The sequence below is a fragment of the Mauremys mutica genome, chromosome 9, assembly GCF_020497125.1.
Source record: "Mauremys mutica isolate MM-2020 ecotype Southern chromosome 9, ASM2049712v1, whole genome shotgun sequence".
Taxonomy (NCBI): Eukaryota; Metazoa; Chordata; order Testudines; family Geoemydidae; genus Mauremys; species Mauremys mutica.
In genome coordinates this window covers 99,451,906-99,474,668 of record NC_059080.1, presented here as the reverse complement: position 1 = coordinate 99,474,668, position 22,763 = coordinate 99,451,906, and the positions used below count along the sequence as shown (strand labels likewise).

General features: G+C 41.9%; 1 protein-coding gene across 2 annotated transcripts in view; it reads left to right on the top strand.

The window, feature by feature from the left end:
* The window catches only part of PSMD1 (proteasome 26S subunit, non-ATPase 1), a 129,196-nt gene that overhangs the window by 68,540 nt on the left and 37,893 nt on the right, over positions 1–22,763 (top strand). For both annotated transcript variants that reach the window (XM_045030085.1, XM_045030084.1), the window contains exons 17-18: positions 13,084–13,198; positions 16,162–16,278. In XM_045030085.1, coding sequence (XP_044886020.1) covers positions 13,084–13,198; positions 16,162–16,278 — 232 coding nt within the window. The remainder of the gene's footprint in view (positions 1–13,083; positions 13,199–16,161; positions 16,279–22,763) is intronic.

Here is a 22,763-nt window from a genome sequence, read left to right as displayed (position 1 = left end):
GTTCAGAGTTAGTGTAAACTCTTCTGTTAGTTTGTCAGGCTTTGAAGTGTTTTGTTATTTTAGAAAAGTGTGTTCTAACATATCCTTTTAAATGTATGCACTGTCACTTTAAGCCTTCCTAGATACAGCCGCTTTGTATTACTTAGAGTATTTTCTATTCTTACCTTCCAACACAGTTGAGAGTTGCTAACTTGATCACACATCCCATCTGTAAAACAGAAATTGAATTTACTTCTGCGGACAGCCACATGGCAAGTGTGTAATAATCAGACATAGGTGAGGTCAGAGATTCCTACAGTTGAAGGGACCATTAGATCATTTAGACCGACTTGTATATCACAGACCATTAAATTTTGTGAATTGCTCATACTCCCTGGGCTTTGTCAGGACCAGGTCCCCAGTGAATCATGATTCATTCCATATTAATCTAAAAAAATTGCATCCACTTCCTGGAATCCACATAGGTGAAGAGAGAAATCTGCTGTAAATAATCTATAGAAATAATATGTGTGACATTTTTTGGACCTGAACAGTAACCTCCTAAGATTAACAGTGCACATTACAAATAAAGTAGTTTAGGATATCTTTATGTCAAAGCTTTTTCCCCCCAATTTAGTATTTGCTGGCAAATAGGAGAACAATAAGATAGTCATACTTGTATTTTAACCATTTCATGGCCCTATAGCCCAGTTCATAGAATCTGTTTGTAGTATAGCTTTCCTCTGTACATTAATATTTTATTACAGTGATTGTTCTATAGTACTAATAATATGCTCATATGCTGTATTAATTTCACATGGATGAATGGAGACTTAAATTACCTTGATAACATGATAGCTTGTTGCTCCCACTTGGAACTAGATTAGGCCTGGGCTAGTAATATGTGAATGGTTAAAGAGACGATCGTACCAGCACTTGCATCTATTTATACTGATTTAAAAAAACCCTCTGTTCCCACTTTGCTCTGTAAGCTTTTAATTTAACATGGAATTGTTTCCTATTGTGGGCCGTCAATATATTTTTCAACTGCAGTGAACAATTCATTTTAAGGATCCTCTGTTTTTCCCCCCAGCAGATGGGATGGAGAGTCACAAATAACATCCAGTATTCCAGCGCCTTAATACAGTTGCCTGCGTTATGAAAAATGAATGCTAGAGAATTACTTCCACTTTTTCTGACATATCTACATGGCGCGCGCACACCTTATATCTGCATAGAATAGAATTTCCAGCAAAATGTACGCCCCTTATATAGAATAAGGGAACTAGGACAGACGATCTCCTGTTATCTCAATCCCTAGGGGTCTCATAGGGTCTGAGACATTTTATCTTCTCCAAAAAAATTTTTAGGAAATGAAAAGTCCAGGTGCAGTAACCACCCCCTCCATCTAACCATCATGTTCCCTGTTGAAGTATCAGAAAAATAAACAATATCACGCACATGAAAATAAAGCTGAAATTAACACAAAGATAAAATATCACTGTCTAGTGACCATTTTTATCCAGTGTGTTCTCAGGCTTCAACTAGGCCTTTGGTTTTATGTCTGCATGTAACTGCAAGTCTGATTTTTGTAGTGAAAATAATCGTGGGGGCATTTTTCAGCCCACAGATCTCTATCTGGTTTGCAGGCTTCAAGGGGAGATTAAATGCTGTAAAATGCACCAGCATTTATTGTAGGCACAAAATGGAGGCTGTTTCTGAAAATCCAGTCCTATTTGTTAGATATTCTGATTTGTTGAGCTACTTGAAGGGTAAGAGTTGCTAGAGAAAGTGGGAGAGAGTGAGAGAAATGAAGGAAGAGAGGATGAAAAGTGAAGACACTTCCATGTGCTAAGGCCAAATTGTGCTGTGCCAGCACTAGCAAACTTCATAGCCATAAATCACCACCCTGAGAGGAGTTGGATCACAGTGATGAAAATGAATGAGTCTTGTCTACCCTTCAGCTTCAGTTCCACCATTGCTAGCTTCAATGGAGCTCTTCTGGGGTGATTTATGGTTATGAAATGTGCTAGTATAGACAAAGCCATGCTGTAGGCAAGGAACACGTCATGTAGGGTGTAGAATTGGTGTCCTTTTGTGGACAGGAAAAATAACTTTTTGGTTGCCCAGTCACAAGGTCTTTTCTCTCTCTGCCGATTTTTCTGATGTATACATCTGGATTAAGGTCACCCACACCTTTTATACTGACCACCAGACAGTAGATGTTAAAGCATTTTGCTTGCCACCGACCTGGGCTTAATTCAAACCAGTGACATCACTTGTGTATATACTCCTTTGTGACTCTTATTCAGCAATACAAGGTTCCCCCCCCCATCTATTCCAAGACCTCATTAGCTCAGCATGTTGCCTCCATTTTCCAAGCCCCTGCTCAACTTTTTATTTATTTATTTATTTATTTTTAATTTTGAAAAACATCTTTGTTAAAGCCATGCCCAAGCTCCCATTGATTTCAGTGGTGCCTGGCTTGCACCCATTGTGAAAATGTAAATAAGTCTTGTGTTCCTCCATGGTTGAGACTTGACTGAATTATTTTTTCCTTTGCACGAGAGTTTGGAAATACGACAATATGATGATGATGAAACTGTTACTAGTGTCTGAATCACTAACAACAACCCCCCCCCCCAAAAAAAAATTCCAGAAAAGTACCTAAGTACATTAAAAGATACCTCGGGGTGAAATTAATCTCATTGACTTCAGTGTGACTACTTGTGTGGGTATAGGAAGTCCAGGACTTGGCCTCACATGTTCTAATTCAAGAAACAGAAGTAAAACCTCTGGAGGAAAAATACAGACTAGCTCTCTTAAAAACTGTGGTGGATGTAGTCACGTAAGTTATTGATATAGGCCCATATTGGATCTGCATCATTATTTTCAAAGGAGTTTATTATTTTTCATTTGTCACATTTCTAAATTTTCTCTTTCACAGCATGTTCGGAACTAACCTTAAATCATTTCAAGGGGGGAAATGTCTGAGCGATAAAAGTGTAACTCTGTCAACCTAAATTCTCTGTTTCCTCTTGTGAAGGGACTCGCTGTCTCCAGGTGGCTTTAAATAAATCACTTGTTCTGGATATTTCCATTATGAATCCTGCATGCCTGAGAAACATCTATTTTGACTTGTGCAGTGAGGGCTGTTTCTTGCTGAAGTGAAAATTAAGTGTTTGTACTCTTTTTGAGTGCCTCACTTGTGATTATAGTCTGATGTTGTACCATACAAATGGCTCTTGCTGCCTAGCTGTGAGAATGGGCTCACTTGAGAGCCTGCTGAGAGACACTTTTCTTCAGTCCTATGTTGTGCAAAATAGCTAGCATCACCAAAAAACGTGTCTTTGTATCTTAAGGAAGTAGTGGCAACTACTGTACACTGTGATTGGCGCTGTGTGTGTGTGTCTCTCCCTTTCTCTCACTCACAATGAAATGGAGTGCTTTTTACACACAGCCTGTGGGAAAATAAGCTTTCCTTGGTAGGCCCAATGGTACAAAAAAGTGTTAATATAGTGGTGTAGAGGCCTGGTATAATGGATATTCTTAATAGTCTGTGGATTTCTGATTCCAGTTGGCTAGAAAGCTGAACTCCTTGTGTGATGATTTTTGGATTTGTACCTGCCCAGGTTTGAATGGCTGTCCAAGAAGCATTTCCTTCTGCAAGTTCCATTAGGTAACAGCAGAGACTCACTAACTGAATACTTGCTAGTTTTGGCTAGTCTTCCTCCCCTGGTAGTTTGCCCCAGTTTGGTGCCTAATTTTTTCTCTTAAAACTTTAACTCACATTTGCCCAGGGAGAGGGAAAACCTATATTACAATATATACTTTTTTTTAAAGAGCTGCTATCATTTCTACAGCCCCATAGCTATGCTTGATAATTACAACCACAAAGCTAAGCTAAGGGCATAATTCTCGAAAGTTCTGAGTGCCCCAATTTCTGTTGAGTCCTTTAATGGTTGGGGGCACTCTGAACTCTGGAGATTCAAGCCATTAGATCTAGCATAGTATAAGATAGCAAAGAAAGCCAGGAGATAAGGGAAGGACCAAGGGGAAAAGTGAAATATCCTGAGATATTATGCTTTAGCTGTGTACAATCTTATATTTTTCATTTTTGTCCTTTAGATCTAGTCATTTTCCAATCTTTAAAATATAACTGACAGTTTGAGGGACTAACAGAGCAGGAGTGATTCTGTGTTAATTTCATCTACTTGTATACTTCCCCCTCATAGAATCATAGAATCGCAGGGTTGGAAGGGACCTCAGGAGGTCATCTAGTCCAACCCCCTGCTCAAAGCAGGACCAAACCCAACTAAATCATCCCAGCCAGGGCTTTGTCAAGCCTGACCTTAAAAACCTCTACGGAAGGAGATTCCACTACCTCCCTAGGTAACCCATTCCAGTTCTAGTCTTCTAGTCTTGCCTGATCCTACTCATGTTCCTCACAGCCTTCTCTAGAATTAACTCTCCTAAATTATTGAACACCTCATTGTTCACTCTTTTCCAGATCATTGATACTATTTTATTGAATTATTCCCTCTCCACATTGGATAAACTTGCACAAGTGAAACTACAGCTATGTCATCAAACTTGTGCAAACCCCTCATGTAGATGTGATGCAGTAATGTAAAGAAGAGCTTCCCTGGGGGTAACCAACTGCCAAATCTCCCGGAAGTTCCCTCTGTCTAGCAGCTGGCAGTGCATATGCAACTGGAAGTATTTTAGAGAAAGCTACTGCAGGGAATGAAGATGGATTGGGCACAGCTTGGATTAGCTTTTTCCAGGCATGGGAATGGAGTGACAAAAAAGGTTTGGAGTTTCTCGAGAGAGGAGCTGATGAGCAGAATTAGAAACTGCCTGCCAAACATAACCAAACTGCGTAACATCCTGTTGCGTTTTCTCTCTCCCTTCCCCGTAGTCTGTTTTCTCTTCAGTTGCATGCTCTTTGGGACAGAGACTGTCTTGTCTTGTCCGTAAAGAGCCATTGATACTTCTCTCTGAGAGAAGATTCCAGATCTTGTGATTAGATGTCAATTTTTCCGCTTTGTGAAGTCGTCATAACTTTTTCTGTCATCTATCATGGCAGTATCAGCGTGCCAAGATATGCACTGTATGGAAATAGTTCCATATTGTATGATTTATTAAGGTCCAATAGTTGGGGAAAAGTCATAAATATTTGGAACTTTCTGAAAAATGCGCAGGGAGAATTAATTAAGAAGTTCTTAAAAGTATATTTGGCATTGTTCTTTAATTTTTGAGAGTCTCATTTTTCTCTAAATTGTAAAATCCTTAAATATTTAGAGTCTTAAAAAAAAATGCTTGCGTAACTTCAGTGGTGGTTCAAACACTTCCATTTTTAGTTCTTACCACACACATGATGTGATGGTTTACTTTCAGCAGCCTTATGTACATATTGCTTACCTTCTGTGTATATTAACGGTTTATTAATTAAGTGTTGCTGAAATGTGCAGAGGAAGTAAAGTCAATCTCTGTCCTGAAGAGTGCACAGTGTACAAAACAGACACAGAAGACAGGAGGCACTGAAATGCTGCTACCCTGGAAAATGAGTATGATATAAGAACCTGAGCAGACTAGACACTGGGAGACCCCAGCAGAGGAACTAAGTTTGTTTTTAATGTAGTATCTATTATCTTACTGCTTATACACTTGCTGCAAGAAGGCGTTTGTAGGAGGAATGTGATGAGAAGAGGGTGCATACGCTAAAGAATATCCCAATGAGATCCTTCTAGACAAAGTCCACTGAGCTGCATTCTGCAGTAGTTGGGACTGTAAGTGATCTTCAAGGGAAGCCCCAGATAAAATGCCTTAAAATATACCAGCATACGTGTTACAGAAAATTGGGTCAGAGGGGCAAGGGAAGGAAACTTCTGATAACTTTGGAGATCAGCGGAAGCCATTCATGACTATCACTGAAATGTGACCATCCATGTTCAGCTGATCAAGATGTCTTTGCACTCAGACCACCCTGTGTTCTGACTGGTTGAATCCTCTGCAAGGGCTTTATTACAACCTTACCATGTATCAATTTTCTGCTTTTAGTATATGAAGTTTTGCATTGTGGATTTAGGAAAAGCTCCCTTCCCACTCTCGTCCCTGGGAGTGGTGAGGAATACCACATTTTTTGCTCCCCTGAATAATGTTTTTGGGCACGTTCAATGCCATGCTTAGTTGCTAATTGATTTATCCGTTTCCAGGAGACTAGCATCTCTAGGAACTAATGAGATAATAGTTCAAATGGACCAGGCTCTTTGGATGATAAAGTTAAAGAGCCTGTTCTGTGCTCTCTCTGTTCTGGCCCCATGTTTCAGTAAAGACTCAAAATCCTTAGCTGCATGAACTGTTTGTTTTTCTTCAGAGGTTTTCAGAGGAACTAACTGGTGAGTAAAACTAATAACATATCAGCCATTTTGTTCTGTTGAGAATCCTTTTTTGCTGTCCTGGTAGACTCTCTTAAATCTTTTTTAAAAAAGGTTTTGTTTATTGCTCATAACATGAGCCAGTTTGAGACGTGGAGACTGAAGTCTTTTATTCGCAGAAGAGATACCAAAGCAGTAAAATCTTTCCTGACCGAGTCTTCTTGAAACTTGTCTTTACCCTACCCTAGTGGGGTCAGCTGCTGGACTGGGCCCATTCAGAGTCTGGCCTTTCTACTAAGATAGTCAACAAAGAGGCACCAATTGTGTTGGTGTGTTTTGGCATATGGACACTGATTCACCAAGCTCTGAGCTTCATTTTCCACTGAGGAGCCATTGAGCAGCCATTAGATGGTAATAAGCACAAGCCATAGATTCATAACTGGTGTTCTAGAGCTGGAAGGTTCTGTATTGCGGGACTTATTCTTTCAGTCCACTTGGCAGGTGACGCAGGAACAATTTTCAACTATCTGCCATGACCCAAATCAGATTTGAGTGATTTCCTTTTTACTAAGGAAGTTAACTCTTGTAGGAGAAATGCTAAACCCTGGATTTAGGCCTAGAGAGGTAAAGAGCTTTCTAGTTCACTTTAAAATACTTGTGTAATTTTTTTCCTATAGGGATTTGGTAGGAATAGAGACTGAAGTCTGTGGGAAACTTTGTGATGTGCAGTACTTAATTTGTGCCAGGGCTTGCCAGGCTTGGCAGTTCATAGCCCTGGCACCTTTGGGCTTGGCTGGCAGTTCATAGCTCAGGAACCTCTGGGCTTGCCACGTCAGCTATGAAAGTAAAAAAAAAAAAAAAAAAAAAATTGCTTGAGCCCCAGCATATCTTTCATTACAAATTACACAAAGGAGGTGTGGCTACATATGAAAATATAAGTTGCTGGCATTGAAAGCTGTCTTGTGTTCGGTTCATGGGGGGAACTTCATAAGAAAACTGTATCAGATGTTGACAAAGATATTCTAGCATGGCCAGATTCTGTATTGATGAAGTGAAAAGCTTTGGACTGCAGAAGAAATGTGTTATGCTGCACTGAAGTCTTCATTTGCATTTAACGGATGTGTCCTTGAGTAAGCTGCATTTAAGAGGGCTCCATGGCTTTATTAAATGGCTTTACTTGATAAGCTATGTATTAATTCAGCAGATTTGTTCCAATAGTGGGCAAGGATGTGGCTTCCTTTGGGATGTTTATTCTTTTAACTGGTTTGTTAGAGCAGCATCTGCTAGTGCTGTTAAAGTGACAATTTTTTTTAAATGGTCAGGCTATACAAGACAAAACTTTAATTTGTTTAAAAAAAGGTTTCTGACATTTGCTTGTGCAAAAGCCATGTTCATATTTGTTAGAAACAAAAGGAAGGAACCCAGATAATTCAATTTAAGAATAAATATTTAATGTCTTTCTAAAATATATGTTCTAGTTTAATCACACATTACAGGACTCAGTGCAGGAATTACTTGTTAGTCTTTTAGATTTTCATCTGATCACTTTGCAAAATGCCGTTGTGTTTTGTAAATGGCACTAAACATGGCCACCATTTTGTCCCAAATCAAAATGAGCCTGAGTCTTTATGATAAACCTTAGAACAGTGGTCCCCAAACTTTTTACCTTGCGCCCCCCTTTATCCCTGTCCGCACCCCCACCCTCACCCCCTGGAGCCGGGGCTGGCAGTGAGCCTGTGGCTCCGGGAGGGGAGGGACGCAGACAGGGATCAAGGGGCCGAGGCTGGGGGCCATAGCTGGGGGTGGCGGCAGGAGTAGAGCCTCGGCTGGGGGCCTCGGCCTGCAGCCGGGGCCAGGAGCAGAGTTGGGTAGCGGTTCTTCCCCACCCCTTGTGGGGGCTGGCCCGGGCCACAGCCGTGCCCCCAGAATATCCATCCATGCCCCCCTAGGGGGGCGCACTCCACAATTTGGGGACCTCTGCCTTAGACTGTTGTAAGTCTGTTACCCACAGAGAGACTGGCAGGTGTTACTCATTAAGCACTGATGCTGAAATCTGTCCTCCAGCATCACAGTGCTCTTCTTTTGTCAAAGCACTTTTATAGAACCTTGTTTCATAGTTTAGCTCATCAGCTCATCCTCCTGTCTCCAGGCTTCCACCTTTTAGCTCTTCAGAGGGTGGGAAAACGTGATAGAGACTCTACTGTGGAGCAAACTGGGTTATTGAAAATAAATGAACGAGGAGTACTTGTGGCACCTTAGAGACTAACACATTTATTTGAGCATAAACTTCCGTGGGCTAAAATCCACTTCATCGGATGCATGCAGTGGAAAATACAGTAGGAAGATACATATCCATCCATCCATTGATAGATGCACACAGAAAACATGAAAAAATGGTTGTTGCCATACCAACTATAACAGACTCATCAGTTAAGGTGGACTGTTATCAGCAGGAGAAAAAAATCTTGTGTAGTGATAATCAGGATGGCCCATTTCCAACAGTTGACAAGAAGGTGTGAGTAACAGTAAGGGGAAAATTAGCATGGGGAAATAGTTTTTACTTTGTGTAATGACCCATCCACTCCCAGTCTTTATTCAAGCCTAATTTAATGGTGTCCAGTTTGCAAATTAATTCCAGTTCTGCAGTTTCTCATTGGAGTCTGTTTTTGAAGTTTTTTTGTTGGAGTATTGTGACTTTTAGGACTGTAATTGAGTGACCAGGGAGGATGAAGTATTCTCTCACTGGTTTCAGAGTAGCAGCCGTGTTAGTCTGTATCCGCAAAAAGAACAGGAGTACTTGTGGCACCTTAAAGACTAACAAATTTATTTTAGCATGAGCTTTCGTGAGCTACAGCTCACTTCTTCGGATGCATAGAATGGAACATACAGACAGGAGATATTTATACATACAGAGAACATGAAAAGGTGGAAGTAGCCATACCAACAGGAAAAGTCTAATCAATTGAGATGAGCTATCATCAGCAGGAGGAAAAAAAACTTTTTGAAGTGATAATTAAGATGGCCCATAGAAGGTCTGAGGAGAACTTAACATAGGGAAATAGATTCAATTAGTGTAATGACCCAACCATTCCCAGTCTCTGTTTAAGCCTAACTTAATTGTATCTAATTTGCATATTAATTCGAGTTCAGCAGTTTCTCTTTGGAGTCTGTGTTTGAAGTTTTTTTGTTGCAAAACTGCCACCTTTAAGTCCGTCACTGAGTGGTTAGAGAGGTTGAAGTGTTCTCCCACTGGTTTTTGAACGTTATGATTCCTGATGTCAGATTTGTGTCCATTTATTCTTTTGCGTAGAGACTGTCCGGTTTGGCCAATGTACATGGCAGAGGGGCATTGCTGGCACATGATGGCATACATCTCTGACTGGCTTTTGAATGTTATAATTCTTGACGTCTGATTTGTGTCCATTTATTCTTTTACGTATAGACTGTCCTGTTTGGCCAATGTACATGGCCGAGGGGCAATGCTAGCACATGATGGCATGTCACATTGGTAGATGTGCAGGTGAACGAGCCTCTGATGATGTGGCTGATACCTAATCGCATCAGCAGAGTAGATATGCATGCAAATAATTCACAATTTGATTTGAGGAAGCTGGTCTGTATTGAGAGCTCCAGTTACTAAGAGAGAATGCTTTTCCCCTGCATGTCTAGTAATGAGACTCAGTTTATCCAAAGAGTAAATATTTGTATCAGTTTAATTGCTAATACTTTTTCCTTACTCAGACAGGTATATTTAGCTTTGCACATTTCAAGTGTTTGGAAAATACCATCAGACTTCATTACTGACCGTTTCACATTTTGTTTTCCAAAAGTGGGTCGACATACAACCCACCCAAGATAGCATTTGACTACTTTAATAATGGGCTATAGATAAAAGCATTCCAAACAATTGTCAGAAGTCATCTTAATTGTTGTAGATCTGTCTGAGAGTTCTATAATAAATTGGTTTAAAGTAATCCCAAATTTTTAGTAGCAGGCTATCCTAGAACATCTAGCTCTGAGGCATTTGTCATTGAACTCAGGTTCAGAAAACTAGGTTTCACAGCATGATTAATGCACGTGGCTATTGATGCTAGCAAAATGTATAATCATATCTTTGCCAAAGATGTTTTTCTATACTTTGGCTTGCAGTCTGCCTGTTGAACTTTTGTTGAAGTAAAGCAAACACAAAGGTGTTAAGAACATTAGTATACCAGCCTAAATGTTCTGCACAGCTGAATGCTTAGGCTCATTTATTAAAGGATTAGTCATTCCCTGTCTCCACAACAGGTCGTTTTTTAAAGACACTGTCAGTGTTTGAGCTGTTGTTTGAGCTAAAAGGTAAGTCATTTTGTGAGTTCTTATAATTTATATAGTCCTCACACCTACCGCTAGCTTGCAAGGAAGGATCCAGCACTGTTCCCTTAACTGACCCTGAGCTCTTCCTCCCTCTATTTACATTCTTAGTCAAGGTGGCATCTTAGAGACAGCGAGCTCCCAGCCTGACAAACTTGAGTCATTCTCCTTTTGTTGAGTTTTCTTCTCAACTGTTGTCATTGTTTTTCCAAAAGAGCTGGACTGGATCATCTCTGTGCTGTCTATAGGTTTCAGTGAGGGAGTCTTGGAAGCAGAATGGGATATTGCTGGAAGGGGAAGCGATCTATGTGGCTATGTAGAGGGGGCGTGCACTTGCTCAGAATTCATGGCTTTCCCTCTGAATTATGAGAGCCAACCATCTTATCCCCGTACAACCACTTACTGCCATTACTGTTGGATGGTTGAGAGGCCTATCAAGATGAACAGCTTCAGCAGCATTAAAAGCAGAAATGGCAGGCAACAGCAGACGTTAGTTGGCAGTGGGAGGCAACAGAGGGGGTGGATAAGGGAGTTTCGATGAAGATAGCAATGAGGGCTGTTGGAAGAATTTGTGAGGGGAAGGTTAGCAGCACAGAATAGCGGAGTAGAAGCTGTTTGTGTGTCTGTAGACAGTGGATTTGGGACCTGGTCATGTAGTAATTTAACTATAGTCAGTGAAGTCAGTCCTGTACAGAACAGAGGAAGACACAGTTGCCACTCCCAGACGTTAGGTGTACATTAAAATAAAAAAACAAATGTTGAATTGTAAATTGTCCTTTTGTTCTGGCACTCACCTGGCTCATTGTTTGATATGGATGTCTTGATGGAATGCTGACCTTTTAAATACTCTAGATGTCATGTATATCTTGTGTGCAAACATTAATCCTCACAAATCCCCCGTGAGGTAGTTTTCTATCCCCGTTTTTCCAAAGAGGAAGCTGTTGCAGAGAGATGAAGTGAGTAGCCGAAGGTCACACACTGAGTCAAAACCAAAAACTAGAACCCAGGCGTTCCTGGCTCACCTCCTGGTCAAATTATTAGATACTGCTGCCTCTTAATATAAACTGGGTTAAGTTGCATGGTGTTAAATCTGGGTTTAACATTACAAGGAACCATACAAAGAGCAGTCGAGAATGGAAGGTATCGTGAGATGTGCCTAGATAGTACAGTGATGGGCACTATAGAAATATCTAGATGGCTGCAGTGACTGAACTATGACCCAAAGTTTCCCTTCCTTCTCTTTCAGGAACAATTATGTGCTAACTGTTCTCAGTATATTGCCATTATCAGTAGCGTTGTCAAGCAGGCTGTATTTAAAAGATTAGCCTTGACAAATGTGAGTGCAATTTGTAGTGCTCGTGAGTTCTGAACTGTGGTTGTGAAGAGAACGCTGTCTCCTTTTGAATGGAGAGAGTTCACTTCGGTAGGCTCACTTTGAAGAACTTCTGCTTTTCTAGCCTGAACTGTTAAAACAGGCAGTTCACAGTACTTTGAAGAGTTGTATGTGTCTCTCAGATTAATTGAATAATAAAATAGGGTCTGTAAATACAGGAGAGAAATTAATATCCCCACATCTGAGAGTGGCTTGCGTGCAGCTTCGCAGGTATTAAATATTCATGGCCCTTTCATTGCCACAGGCTCTGGGTTTGAAATTCCACTACTGTAGTGAATTGACAGGCCTAGCCTACTGCTGGCATATTTGAAATGGGCTGGGTCTATACCATTTTTAGTCTACAGGTGTCAACTGACTGATTCATAGATTCTAGGACTGGAAGGGACCTCGAGAGGTCATCGAGTCCAGTACCCTGCCCTCATGGCAGGGCCAAATACTGTCTAGACCATCCCTGATAGACATTTATCTAACCTACTCTTATATATCTCCAGAGATGGAGATTCCACAACCTCCCTAGGCAGTTTATTCTGTGTTTAACCACCCTGACAAGTTAGGAAGTTTTTCCTAATATCCAACCTAAGACCAACTAATATCCAACTGAGACAAAGTACTGAATGGATTATGGATTCTGCACTTCTCTCTATCCAGAATTGTGCTGCTATTGCCACTGGTGTGTGGGTTTGAGGGACAAAGATGACTTCTGTCTAACCCCAGCACTCTAATCATTTTCAAGAAACACTATCAGTTATCTATATACTGTTACCGATGGGACTTGTGGCTGTGCACAATAGAGCACTTTACAGAGGGAAGTTCACAGGGCATGCCTGTCCTTATCTAGCACAGTAGTATAGCTTACTCAGAAAGGCACCGTGTGCAAATTATGTGGAAGGAGGATTTATTTTTTCAGTATAGTCAGGTAAAACTCCTAAGTTCTCAAATGATATAATAATCCGAGCTATTCTTTTTGTCTTTCCCTAGGACTCCTGAACAGTGTCCCAGTGTAGTTTCTTTGCTGTCAGAAAGCTACAACCCACATGTGCGTTATGGGGCTGCTATGGCTCTGGGCATCTGCTGTGCTGGCACAGGAAATAAGGTAAGGACAAAAAGCCAATGATAGCTACTCCAAGGCTCTTTTTGCTATCTTTCCTTCTACAGATACGTTCATGAAAAGTATCGCAGAAATAGAACGTTATTTCGCACACGTGGTCTTCCAGCCAGTTGGAGTGTGTCAGCATTTCCTCAGCTTTTGTGCTTTATTGCATTGAGTGAAGCAATCTTTTTTTCTGGTTGTAGGAAGAGCAAGTAGATGAGGCAGAACAAAATATATTTGTTCACAATTTCCACTCTCTTAGAGTTTGTCTATAGCAAAGGGTTTTTTAACTCTAGTCCATTGCCAATTAACTTGTTGGGTTGCATGTTGTGACATATCCAGACATGTACAAATCATTTGTTCCAAGACACAAACATTTGTGGTTTACCCCAGAGTTTGACCTTTTTTTGGCTTCCATTTTTTATTTTTTAAGCACTGAGGGGGAAAAACAAAATTATGTGTATTATCCTGACACTCTTTTCCATGTTTCATAATAGGCACGATAGCCACAGAGCAAAGTCAAATTGCAAAAACGAAGCTTCCTCGAACATTTGGCACTTTAAATGCTTGTACATTGAGGGTTCTTTTTTTTAGGGGAGAAAGCACTATGTATAGTGTTTAGCTGTCACAGTAGGTGGGGACTAGTTAGGAAATAAAACTTTATTTACTGCTACTAAATTTTAACTGATCAGATTAGCAGATTTCAGTCTGGTATAGTACAAGATTTTTCTGGTGGATCATAAAGATCAAGAACTTCATCTGTGGTTTCCAGTTTTATGCCCATCTCACACCCCCCCACACCCCCTGCCGCTTCCCAGACTTTACTAAAAATCCATTCTTAAATTCTTATACGTTCCTGCACACTCATGAGTACAACACCTATTTGAAGATCACACAGTTATGACATTCTCTGTCTGCACTCATAAACTGACTTTGCATGTAGACTGAAAGTAAATTGGAAGCCATATTTTCTTCCAAGTTACTGTTTTCAAATGGAATATGGCATTGAGAAACTAATGTTCATTGACATGCTGCATCTGAAAAGTTAATTTAATGGAAATGCTCTTAGTCATACAATCCACATCTGTTTTATTTCCAGATAATTTGTATGATCAAGATAATAGAACCTGTCTGGCCAACGTTCTGTGCTTTATTTTTATTTCTTAAATAAAGATCTGAAGCATCTGTTTACGTTACAGTGTGTCTTTTCGGGCTTATATCAGCATGTTTTAAAGGCTAAGTTAATGCCTCGTAACTTGAGAGATTGGAAATGAAGTTAAGCTTTTTGTTAGGCTGAAGGGCACTTCCATCATACATATTCTATAAATAGCATTGAACACATACAATGTTACTGTGAGCCACAAATGAATACATGTAAGAAGACAAAGCACAGCCTTTTAAAAGTAAACTGCGTGGATTCAGAAAGTTCACATGGCAAAAAGTAGGTCTGATGTTGCAATGTAATACCTAGAAATGGTTCTTGGCATTAGTATTCTGGTTAAAGTCAAGTTGATGATGTCAGTTTTTCTGATGTATTCCTAGGAAATGTCGACATTGGTGGGGACTTTGCCAGTATGGAAGCCCTGCACAAGACACAGATAAAACAGGATGTAATCCAGTTTACAATCAGAAGATTGTAGTGCAGTAATGAAGTTGTAAAGTAATTTGATGTTTACCATAGAGCAGGATGGAGTCCTAGGAATGTTTATGAACAAACTAGGTATTACTAACAGCTATTGCATTCTGTGTTTCTGCATTCACCTGGATGAATTCCTTTCTGAAAGACAACCCCAAAATATTGCAGAATGCCCCATAGATGCCTCTGTGGGATCTAGCCCATGAGACCTATGGACATAACTACTTGTATGACACTTTTTTGTCTGTTTAGTTTTACTCTTGCTCTTGAAGAGCTCTGTTGAAAATATAATTTTGATTTGTAGTAACTGTTTTTAGTAAGCAATTAGAAGAGTATTTTAAAGGATGACTTACAAAGTGGCTGAGCTCCTGTGGATAGAGATTAAAAGTGTATATGGTACTCAGTTTTCCAACATACCAAATTGACACCTACTTTACAGAAAGGAACAAGAGTGCTGGGTATCTATAAGCAGCATACAGACAATAGATTGTCTCTTCTGGACAGTTCTTGTTTCTGTACATAATTCACATGCAATGCTGAAATATTTGTTGATCCATGCTTTTGAGCTTAGTGACTCATCTATTGTATGTCATGTTGGCTTTACACTAGTAACTGTCAAAGAATTTTCTGACCTCAAACCATGGAATCTAAAGAAAGCAGTTATAAGTTCTGAAGCAGCATATTGGTCTTCAAAACATAGATCCACCAAATCTGTATATCTGTGGAGATAGCACCACTTGTATTAGAAGTGAAATATGTTCTTAGAATTAAAAGCTTTGTGGTCTAGTGGATAAAGCACAGGACTGGGAGTTAGGCGACCTATGTTGTATTACTGGCTCTGCTGTTGACTCACTGTATAACCTTCGGCAAATCATTTGACACCTCTGTGCCTGTTACACCTTGGGTAAAATGAAGGTAACATTTACTTACCTTTGTGCTCACTAGAAAGGGAAGCAGTGTATAAGTGAGGTGAGAGCAAGATATATAAGTACAAAGTATGGTATTTTGATCATTATTGTCAATAATTCTAACCTGCCAAATACTTTTCACATTTCTGCGTGCAACAAATACAGATTTTGGTCATTTTGGCATTGTTTTGTTCAGCAAATTCCTCTAACTTCTCTAGCTTTGAGCAAAAGTCCACTGGCGTGGGTGCACGTTTCTGTAAAAATGTGCCCAGATATCGCAGTGATGGCAAAATATAAAGAATATAGTAAACTGCACCTCATTGCCACCTTGCTGATGGGCCTAATTCAATAACCCTTCATTAGACTGACTGAAACCTGCTGTTTGAAAAGTAATAAGCTTAATTTGTGTATTTGGTTTTTAGGAAGCAATTAATTTGCTTGAGCCAATGACAAATGATCCTGTGAACTACGTGCGTCAAGGAGCTCTGATTGCATCTGCCCTTATAATGATTCAACAGACTGAGATCACCTGTCCAAAGGTGAGTGATGGGTTATGCATCAGCTGGTATGGTGAGAAATGGCCTAGAGTGGTGGTAACGTTTCAGGGACCAGTGTGCTAGGCCCTGTACGTTCCCATAGTAAGAGAGAGTCTGTGTTTTGAAGAGCTCATGATTGCAAGAGCAAAATTTAGAATAGTGCAAACTCCTGGCACGGTAGAGCATGCACTTTTGAATGGGAGATGGACATTGACTGGCACCAGTCAGGTAAACTGTCACTGTTTTAGCTGTTGGTGTTATATAAGTAAATCTACATTTGCTCAAAAAAATTGAAAACCCTGGATAAGGGGATGAAAGCGAGATTGGAATTGCTAACAGACACATGCATAGCATGGGTGAACATATTTTCTTCTCTTCTTCTTTACTAAAGAGATTCTTGTTAAGTATTATGTGTTCGATTTAGTACTGGGCAACATTTGATGTACCTGCTGCCAGGGGAAGTCCTGTTATGTGCATAGTTGTAGCTCTGCTTCTGCTGTGGCTTGTCCTTCAGTTTCGCTTGGGACAATAGTTGCTGCAACTTCTTAGAACAGCAAAAAAGAGTGAACTCATTTTTTTCAAAAACAAGTTTTCTCACTGTGAAGGCAAATGGGTTAATTTGCACTATTTGTTTTTAAAACTAGATTGCCTGTGAATACGACAGGTAATATTATGCAAACTGCTGCATAGACTAAAAAGTTCCACATTAGCAGAATCAGACACTGACAACTTGGAGCTCCCACATTTGATCAGCCCGGAGAGGTACTGATGCAGCAGGCCTTTGCCGGTTATACTGTACGCTGCTAAAACAGCGCTACCTTGTGCATGGTAACTTTCAATGGCATTGTTTTGCAGTGTAGTTTAACGTTTGAAAAAATCATCCTTTTATTGGCTTTTTTTTTTTTAATTGCACTTAGTTGCTGAGAAAGCAGAAAGCTTTTTCTGGAAGAAACACACATTTAACAGTGGGGTCAGGGAGAATAACTAGTTCCAAGGGAAATTCCACAAAGACAAGGGGTGTTTTTATATTTTCAAGCACTTCTTTGTGAGTCTGCTGGGGTTTGTGTAGATCAGGGATCAGCAACCTTTCAGAAGTGCTGTGCTGAGTCTTCATTTATTCACTCTAATTTAAGGTTTCGCATGCCAGTAATACATTTTAATGTTTTTAGAAGGTCTCTTTCTAGAAGTCTATAATATATAACTAAACTATTGTTGTATGTAAAGTAAATAAGGTTTTTAAAATGTTTAAGAAGCTTCATTTAAAATTAAATTAAAATGCAGAGCCCCCTGGACAAGTGGCCAGGACCCGGGTAGTGTGAGTGCCACTGAAAATCAGCTCGTGTGCTGCCTTCGGCACGCGTGCCATAGGTTATCTACCCCGGTGTAGATTTTGCTGGTAGACATCACTAGTGTCCTAACACTATTACAAAAAAACACTTGGGTTTCGTTTGGAAGAGACTGAAGGTGCTTTATATCACTGTTAAAATTCTGCTAGATTATTCAGTGAAAAAATAAGTTCTAGCAAATCCCCATATCCTCTGAGACCAAGTAATATGAAGTAAATGTTTCTCTACGATGGAAATAAACTCAGGAAAGGAAAAGTTTAGATAGGATAAAGCAATCTCTAACTCTAGTGGAAGAATGAGCTAGAGGTCAGGGTTCTAGCTCAGGGACTTAAGAGACCTACTCTGCCATAGACTTCTTGTGTGATCTTCGGCAAATCATATAGCCTCTGTGTGCCTCAGTTCCCCAACTGAGGATGATAATGCTTTCCTACCTCACAGAATATTGTGAGGATAAATACATTAAAGATTGTGCAGCACTCAGATACTGTGGTGATAGGAGCCAGATAATTACCTCAGAGAGATTCTGCATATGAACTATCTACTGAGTCCCAAGTTTTGAGCGGTGTTACGCAAAAGACTTTGGTGAGTATTCGAAGAAAAGTGCAGCCAGGGAAATAACTTGCAAAATTAGATGTTTTTTAGGGTTAATGAAAATTGGAAGACTTCTTTACCAAAATGGGACTGAAAACTCAGACTGTAGAGGTGCATACCCAGATGCTCTTCCCAAGGTTAACAAAACACAGTTGGCCAGGCAGATGTAGGATGAGAGGCGTAAAGTTGGGGTTGAGTGGTTTATAAAACAAGCAGGGGTACCATGTGACCATTATATTTTTTAAAAGTGAAGTTTATTTTACAAGCCAACATTTATGAATTTTCGGTGACATTAGATGTAGATGGTAATTTAATTGGCCATGCATAGAGGGTGTAGTGGGGCGGCTGCCTCACTCCATGAGAAAAAGGGCTGGAACAGGCCAGAGTGGCTGCACACACCAGCAGCCAATAAGCAAAGGCCTGTGGAGAGCCAATCAGGGCGGGGCTGGGCCCTATATAAAGGCTGCCTAGCAAAGGAGAGGGGAGTCTCTTCCTAACTAGCAAGGGAGGAGGACTGGCTTCTGAGGGAAGGAGGTAGCACATTGTACAGAACAGTGCTGGGCAGGCTCAGGGGAGCAGAGGAGAGCTCCAGCCCAGTTACCTGCCAGGCTGCAGCCCTGCTAAAAAGGGTCGAGAAGGTGCACGGGGCCAAAGGTGAAGTGGCCCAGGGAAGATAGGTGGACAAGAGGGGAGAGAAGGAGGGCACAGAGAGACTGCCACTAGCGGGTCCCTGGATTGGTACCCAGAGTAGCATGTGGGCCTGGGTCCCCTCGTTCCCCCCCGGCACTGCACCTGGCCACAGAGGAGTGTGGCTGAGACAGACTGCAACTTGCCCTGAGGTGAGGGGCTAGACTTTGGGGTTGTGGTTGGCCACTGGGGCAGATGCAAGCCAAAGGACTGCTGTTAAACAACCCCCCCCCCTCCCCCCCCAGAATGGGGTGAGAATGGAATAGTGGGCGCTGCCAGAGAGCCGTGTCCTGAAGCGGACGCCGCTGAGCAGGGAACAACGCGGATCCTAAACCCGCAGAGCAGACAACGGGCGAGACACCACACGCAGAGGGCGCTCCACAGCTGACGAGAGCTAATTCCCGGAGCAACCAGCAAGAGGTGCCAGCGATGGTGAGTCCTGACCCTGTTACAGAGGAGTAAAGGATGCAAGCAGGACCAAGACACTTGAAAATAACAAGTGCTCCCTGAAATCATCAGCTAATTTATAAACAAAGCCCAAAGTGGATCAGCTTCACCCTTCTTCAAGGAAGAAGTTCAGCCAAAGGTCCCGGCAGTCCTTGCTGCTAATCAGACAACTGTTCTAGGAGTGCAACCAGAGTTGGCCTTCATGAAAGATTAAGGTGGTTTCTCCTTATGAAACCACTGAATGACATTTAAAGGAACATTTCCTGACAGATGTAATAAATTGTGAAATGGCCTCCTAAAGGAAATGAGTGGAAGTCTTGCGTATTATAGGAAACTATCCTGTATTGCCAGGGAGGTGGACTAGATGTCCTAGTTTTTCATATCTCTAATTTTTATGGTTCTAGGGTAATGAGAATAAGAATACTCTGTAGTTTAGCCGGATGCACTGGGGTTACATTGTCAATTAAGAATTTATTATCCTTGGAAAATTTGTTCAGTGCGGTTTACCAGTCTAAAGAGAGATTCTTTTGATCAGATGTTAAAGATCAGAGTTCAAAGGGTGGCACCAGCCTTTGGATTATTGTGGTGCATTTTATTTTGTTTAGATTCTTATACTGCACTCATAGTTAACATGTGAGAGCACCCCCATTTCTATTCAAGCAGCTAAACATACGCCAGACATTTGGGTAGGGTTTCAGTTAGGGTTTGCAGAGGGGGACTAGATTGAGTTGTCAAGAACCTAAAAATAAGGTCTTTTGTTAACTGTTGTGAGTACATGCAGACACTTTGTGTATAAGAGATGGAGATTTAATACATATGACATACTCTAAAACTTTTCTGCCAGTATCAGTAAGTGCCCTTCTGACTACATTTAAAAAAAAACCAACCACCTTGAAATGTTTCATGGGAGAAAGTAGGAATAATTTCCCAACCAGCTGTGACTGTAAGGGTTTGGGCTAGAATATTATTAGTAATAAACCAATGTGACTACTATTTGAGTAGTTGTGATGTTACTTTTTTTATGTGCCCCGAGATTTACATGTAGACTTGTATATACTGAGAAAGAGATGCATAGATCTTATGAATGAATGACAGTGTGGTTCATAATAGGATATACAGTTAATCTGATGGGTGAACGATTAATCAGCTGAATTTTGCCTTAGTGTCTCAAGTCTGATTTATGAAGAGCATGCATCCTAGTGAAAGATGAGTTGCTGTGTTGGTCTATTAGGTAGATTTAAGTGCAGGGGTAATGAAAGCGAATGCTGGCTTTAGCTTTGCTAGACTGTAGAGCCAGGGTTACTTGCAGCATGGAAAAACTACTCTCCTAGTAGCTTTCTGAAAATAAGTTGTTGGTTGCTCCTAAAGGCCAATGAAATTCAAGGATGGGAAGGAGCTGAGAGACACAGGCCTGGGCTTGATTTTTTTAATTTGTGTAGTTAATTCCCAGAACTTCTGGGAGGAGACAGCCCAACAATATACCATCTTGTATAAAGTCTAAGAGCTGAAAAACGGTAGGGGGGGCCTCCCACTGTAGGGGTGCATTCAAGACCAGAGTTTTTTTTGAATAGCAGAGTCTATCAGGGTGCTCCCATATCCTAGGAGATAAGGGCAGGGCAGCTGTGACCCTCCCTCAGTTGACTTGTCGCTAGGCTGACCAGGTAGCAAGTGTGAAAAATTGGGATGGGGGTGGAGGGTAATAGGCACCTTGTAGTGGACCCTCACTCACTCCAGAGGAGGGAGGCCACTCTGTCCAGTCTTGTTTGGCCAGAACCAGAGTCCACAGGAAAGTCTAGAGCCCGCAGTAGGGCTGGGTGACACACAGTCCCTGACAGGCGTTAGCCCAATCTGAGCGACTCAAGCTGCCGGCCCTTAAACCGAGTCTATAAGTGGGCTGGGGCCTGGGCTTGAGGAGGCTCAGGCAGGCCATAACAAAACCGTCTCGGGGATGGCTCTTGCCTGGGCAGGGCTCAGGCAGCCAGCAAACAACAGTCTATGGGTATGCTGGGGCCTGGGCTTGGAGTGGTTCAGGCAGCCAGCAAACAATACAGTCTTAAAGCTGGCTGGGGCCTGAGCTTCCGGAGGTTCAGGCAACCTGCAGCAAGCAGCCTCAAAGCGGCTGGCTTTAACCTGGGCACTCAGGCAGCCAGCAAATAATCCAGCCTTAAAGCGGGCTGGGTCCTGGGCTTCTGGAGGCCAGCAAACAATGCAGTTTCAGGTGGGTGCCTGGGGAGGGGAGGTGCCTTCTCCACAGCAGGAACTTCCCAGCAGGGGTTGGTACCTCTGGCCTCCCAGGCCTCGCCTGGCTCCTAACGGTACACAGTGGCGAGCACTCTGGGCCAGTCCTCGGGCACAGCCAGGCGTAGGTTCCCCTCTGGGCTGCTGCAGAACAGGCGGAGCATCCTCCTCCTCTGCAGGTTCTGCCCTGACAGGCTGCAGGGCCTGCCTTTTATACTTCCAGCCCCGGTTCTTCTGGTGAGAGGGGCGGAGTGACCTAGGCTCCGCCCTCCGAGGGGAGTGTAGTGGACTCCCACTCACCCCAGAGGAGGGAGGCCACTCCGCCTCACTACACACTTATGTAAGACCAAGCCCTGAATATCGGGACTGTCCCTATAAAATCGGGACATCTGGTCATCCTACTCATAGCGCTTATGGCAGCAAGACGGAACACGGCAAGCATCCGACCCACTAGTTCTTAGCTCGTTCTAAACTTTTTCAAAACCTTCCACAGTCTTCCAAACCACTTCTGATCTATGACCTCCATGAACTGATCCAATCTGTCTGGACCAAACTCTATTGGTCAGACCCTGCCCCCGCCCCTGTTTCTCTGTACAGGACTCTTTGTGTCAGACTGAAAATCTGTGGTTTCAGGCTTAGTCCACTGCAGAATGGACAGATCCCCCTGAAGAGAGATAGTATGTCTCTCTCTTGCCAGGGGGAATTGGATATTCCAAGCAGATGCTTGGTACGCTTGTCCTCTGCTGAAATGCATTAGATGCGAGGCTGACACTCCATCTTCTGGGTCAGTCCTTGAAATTTTTGTCAGACCAAGGAAATGGACTCCAGAATCCTACTAGTGGACAAGTCAGGATTGTTCAGTGTCTTCTCGAGCAGATAGGCAATGACTAAAATTAGCATGGAGAAAAGATCTGGCACAGACATTGACTCCAGCATTGAAACAAGCATTGCCACCTCTGATATGGAAATCATGCCCCCAGAGGGCTGCTCTGACCACCAGTGCAGAAGCTAGAGAAGGATATCCCTGCCTTTCCATAAGGCCAACGCTGCAGAGCCTTCAGAAAGGAGTACACCAATCCCCACACAGTGTTGAGAATTGGTGAGAGGGGGCCGATGTGGACCAACCAGTATCAGTACAGGGTTCTACACTTTGGACTCTCCACGGCACCCAGCATGTTC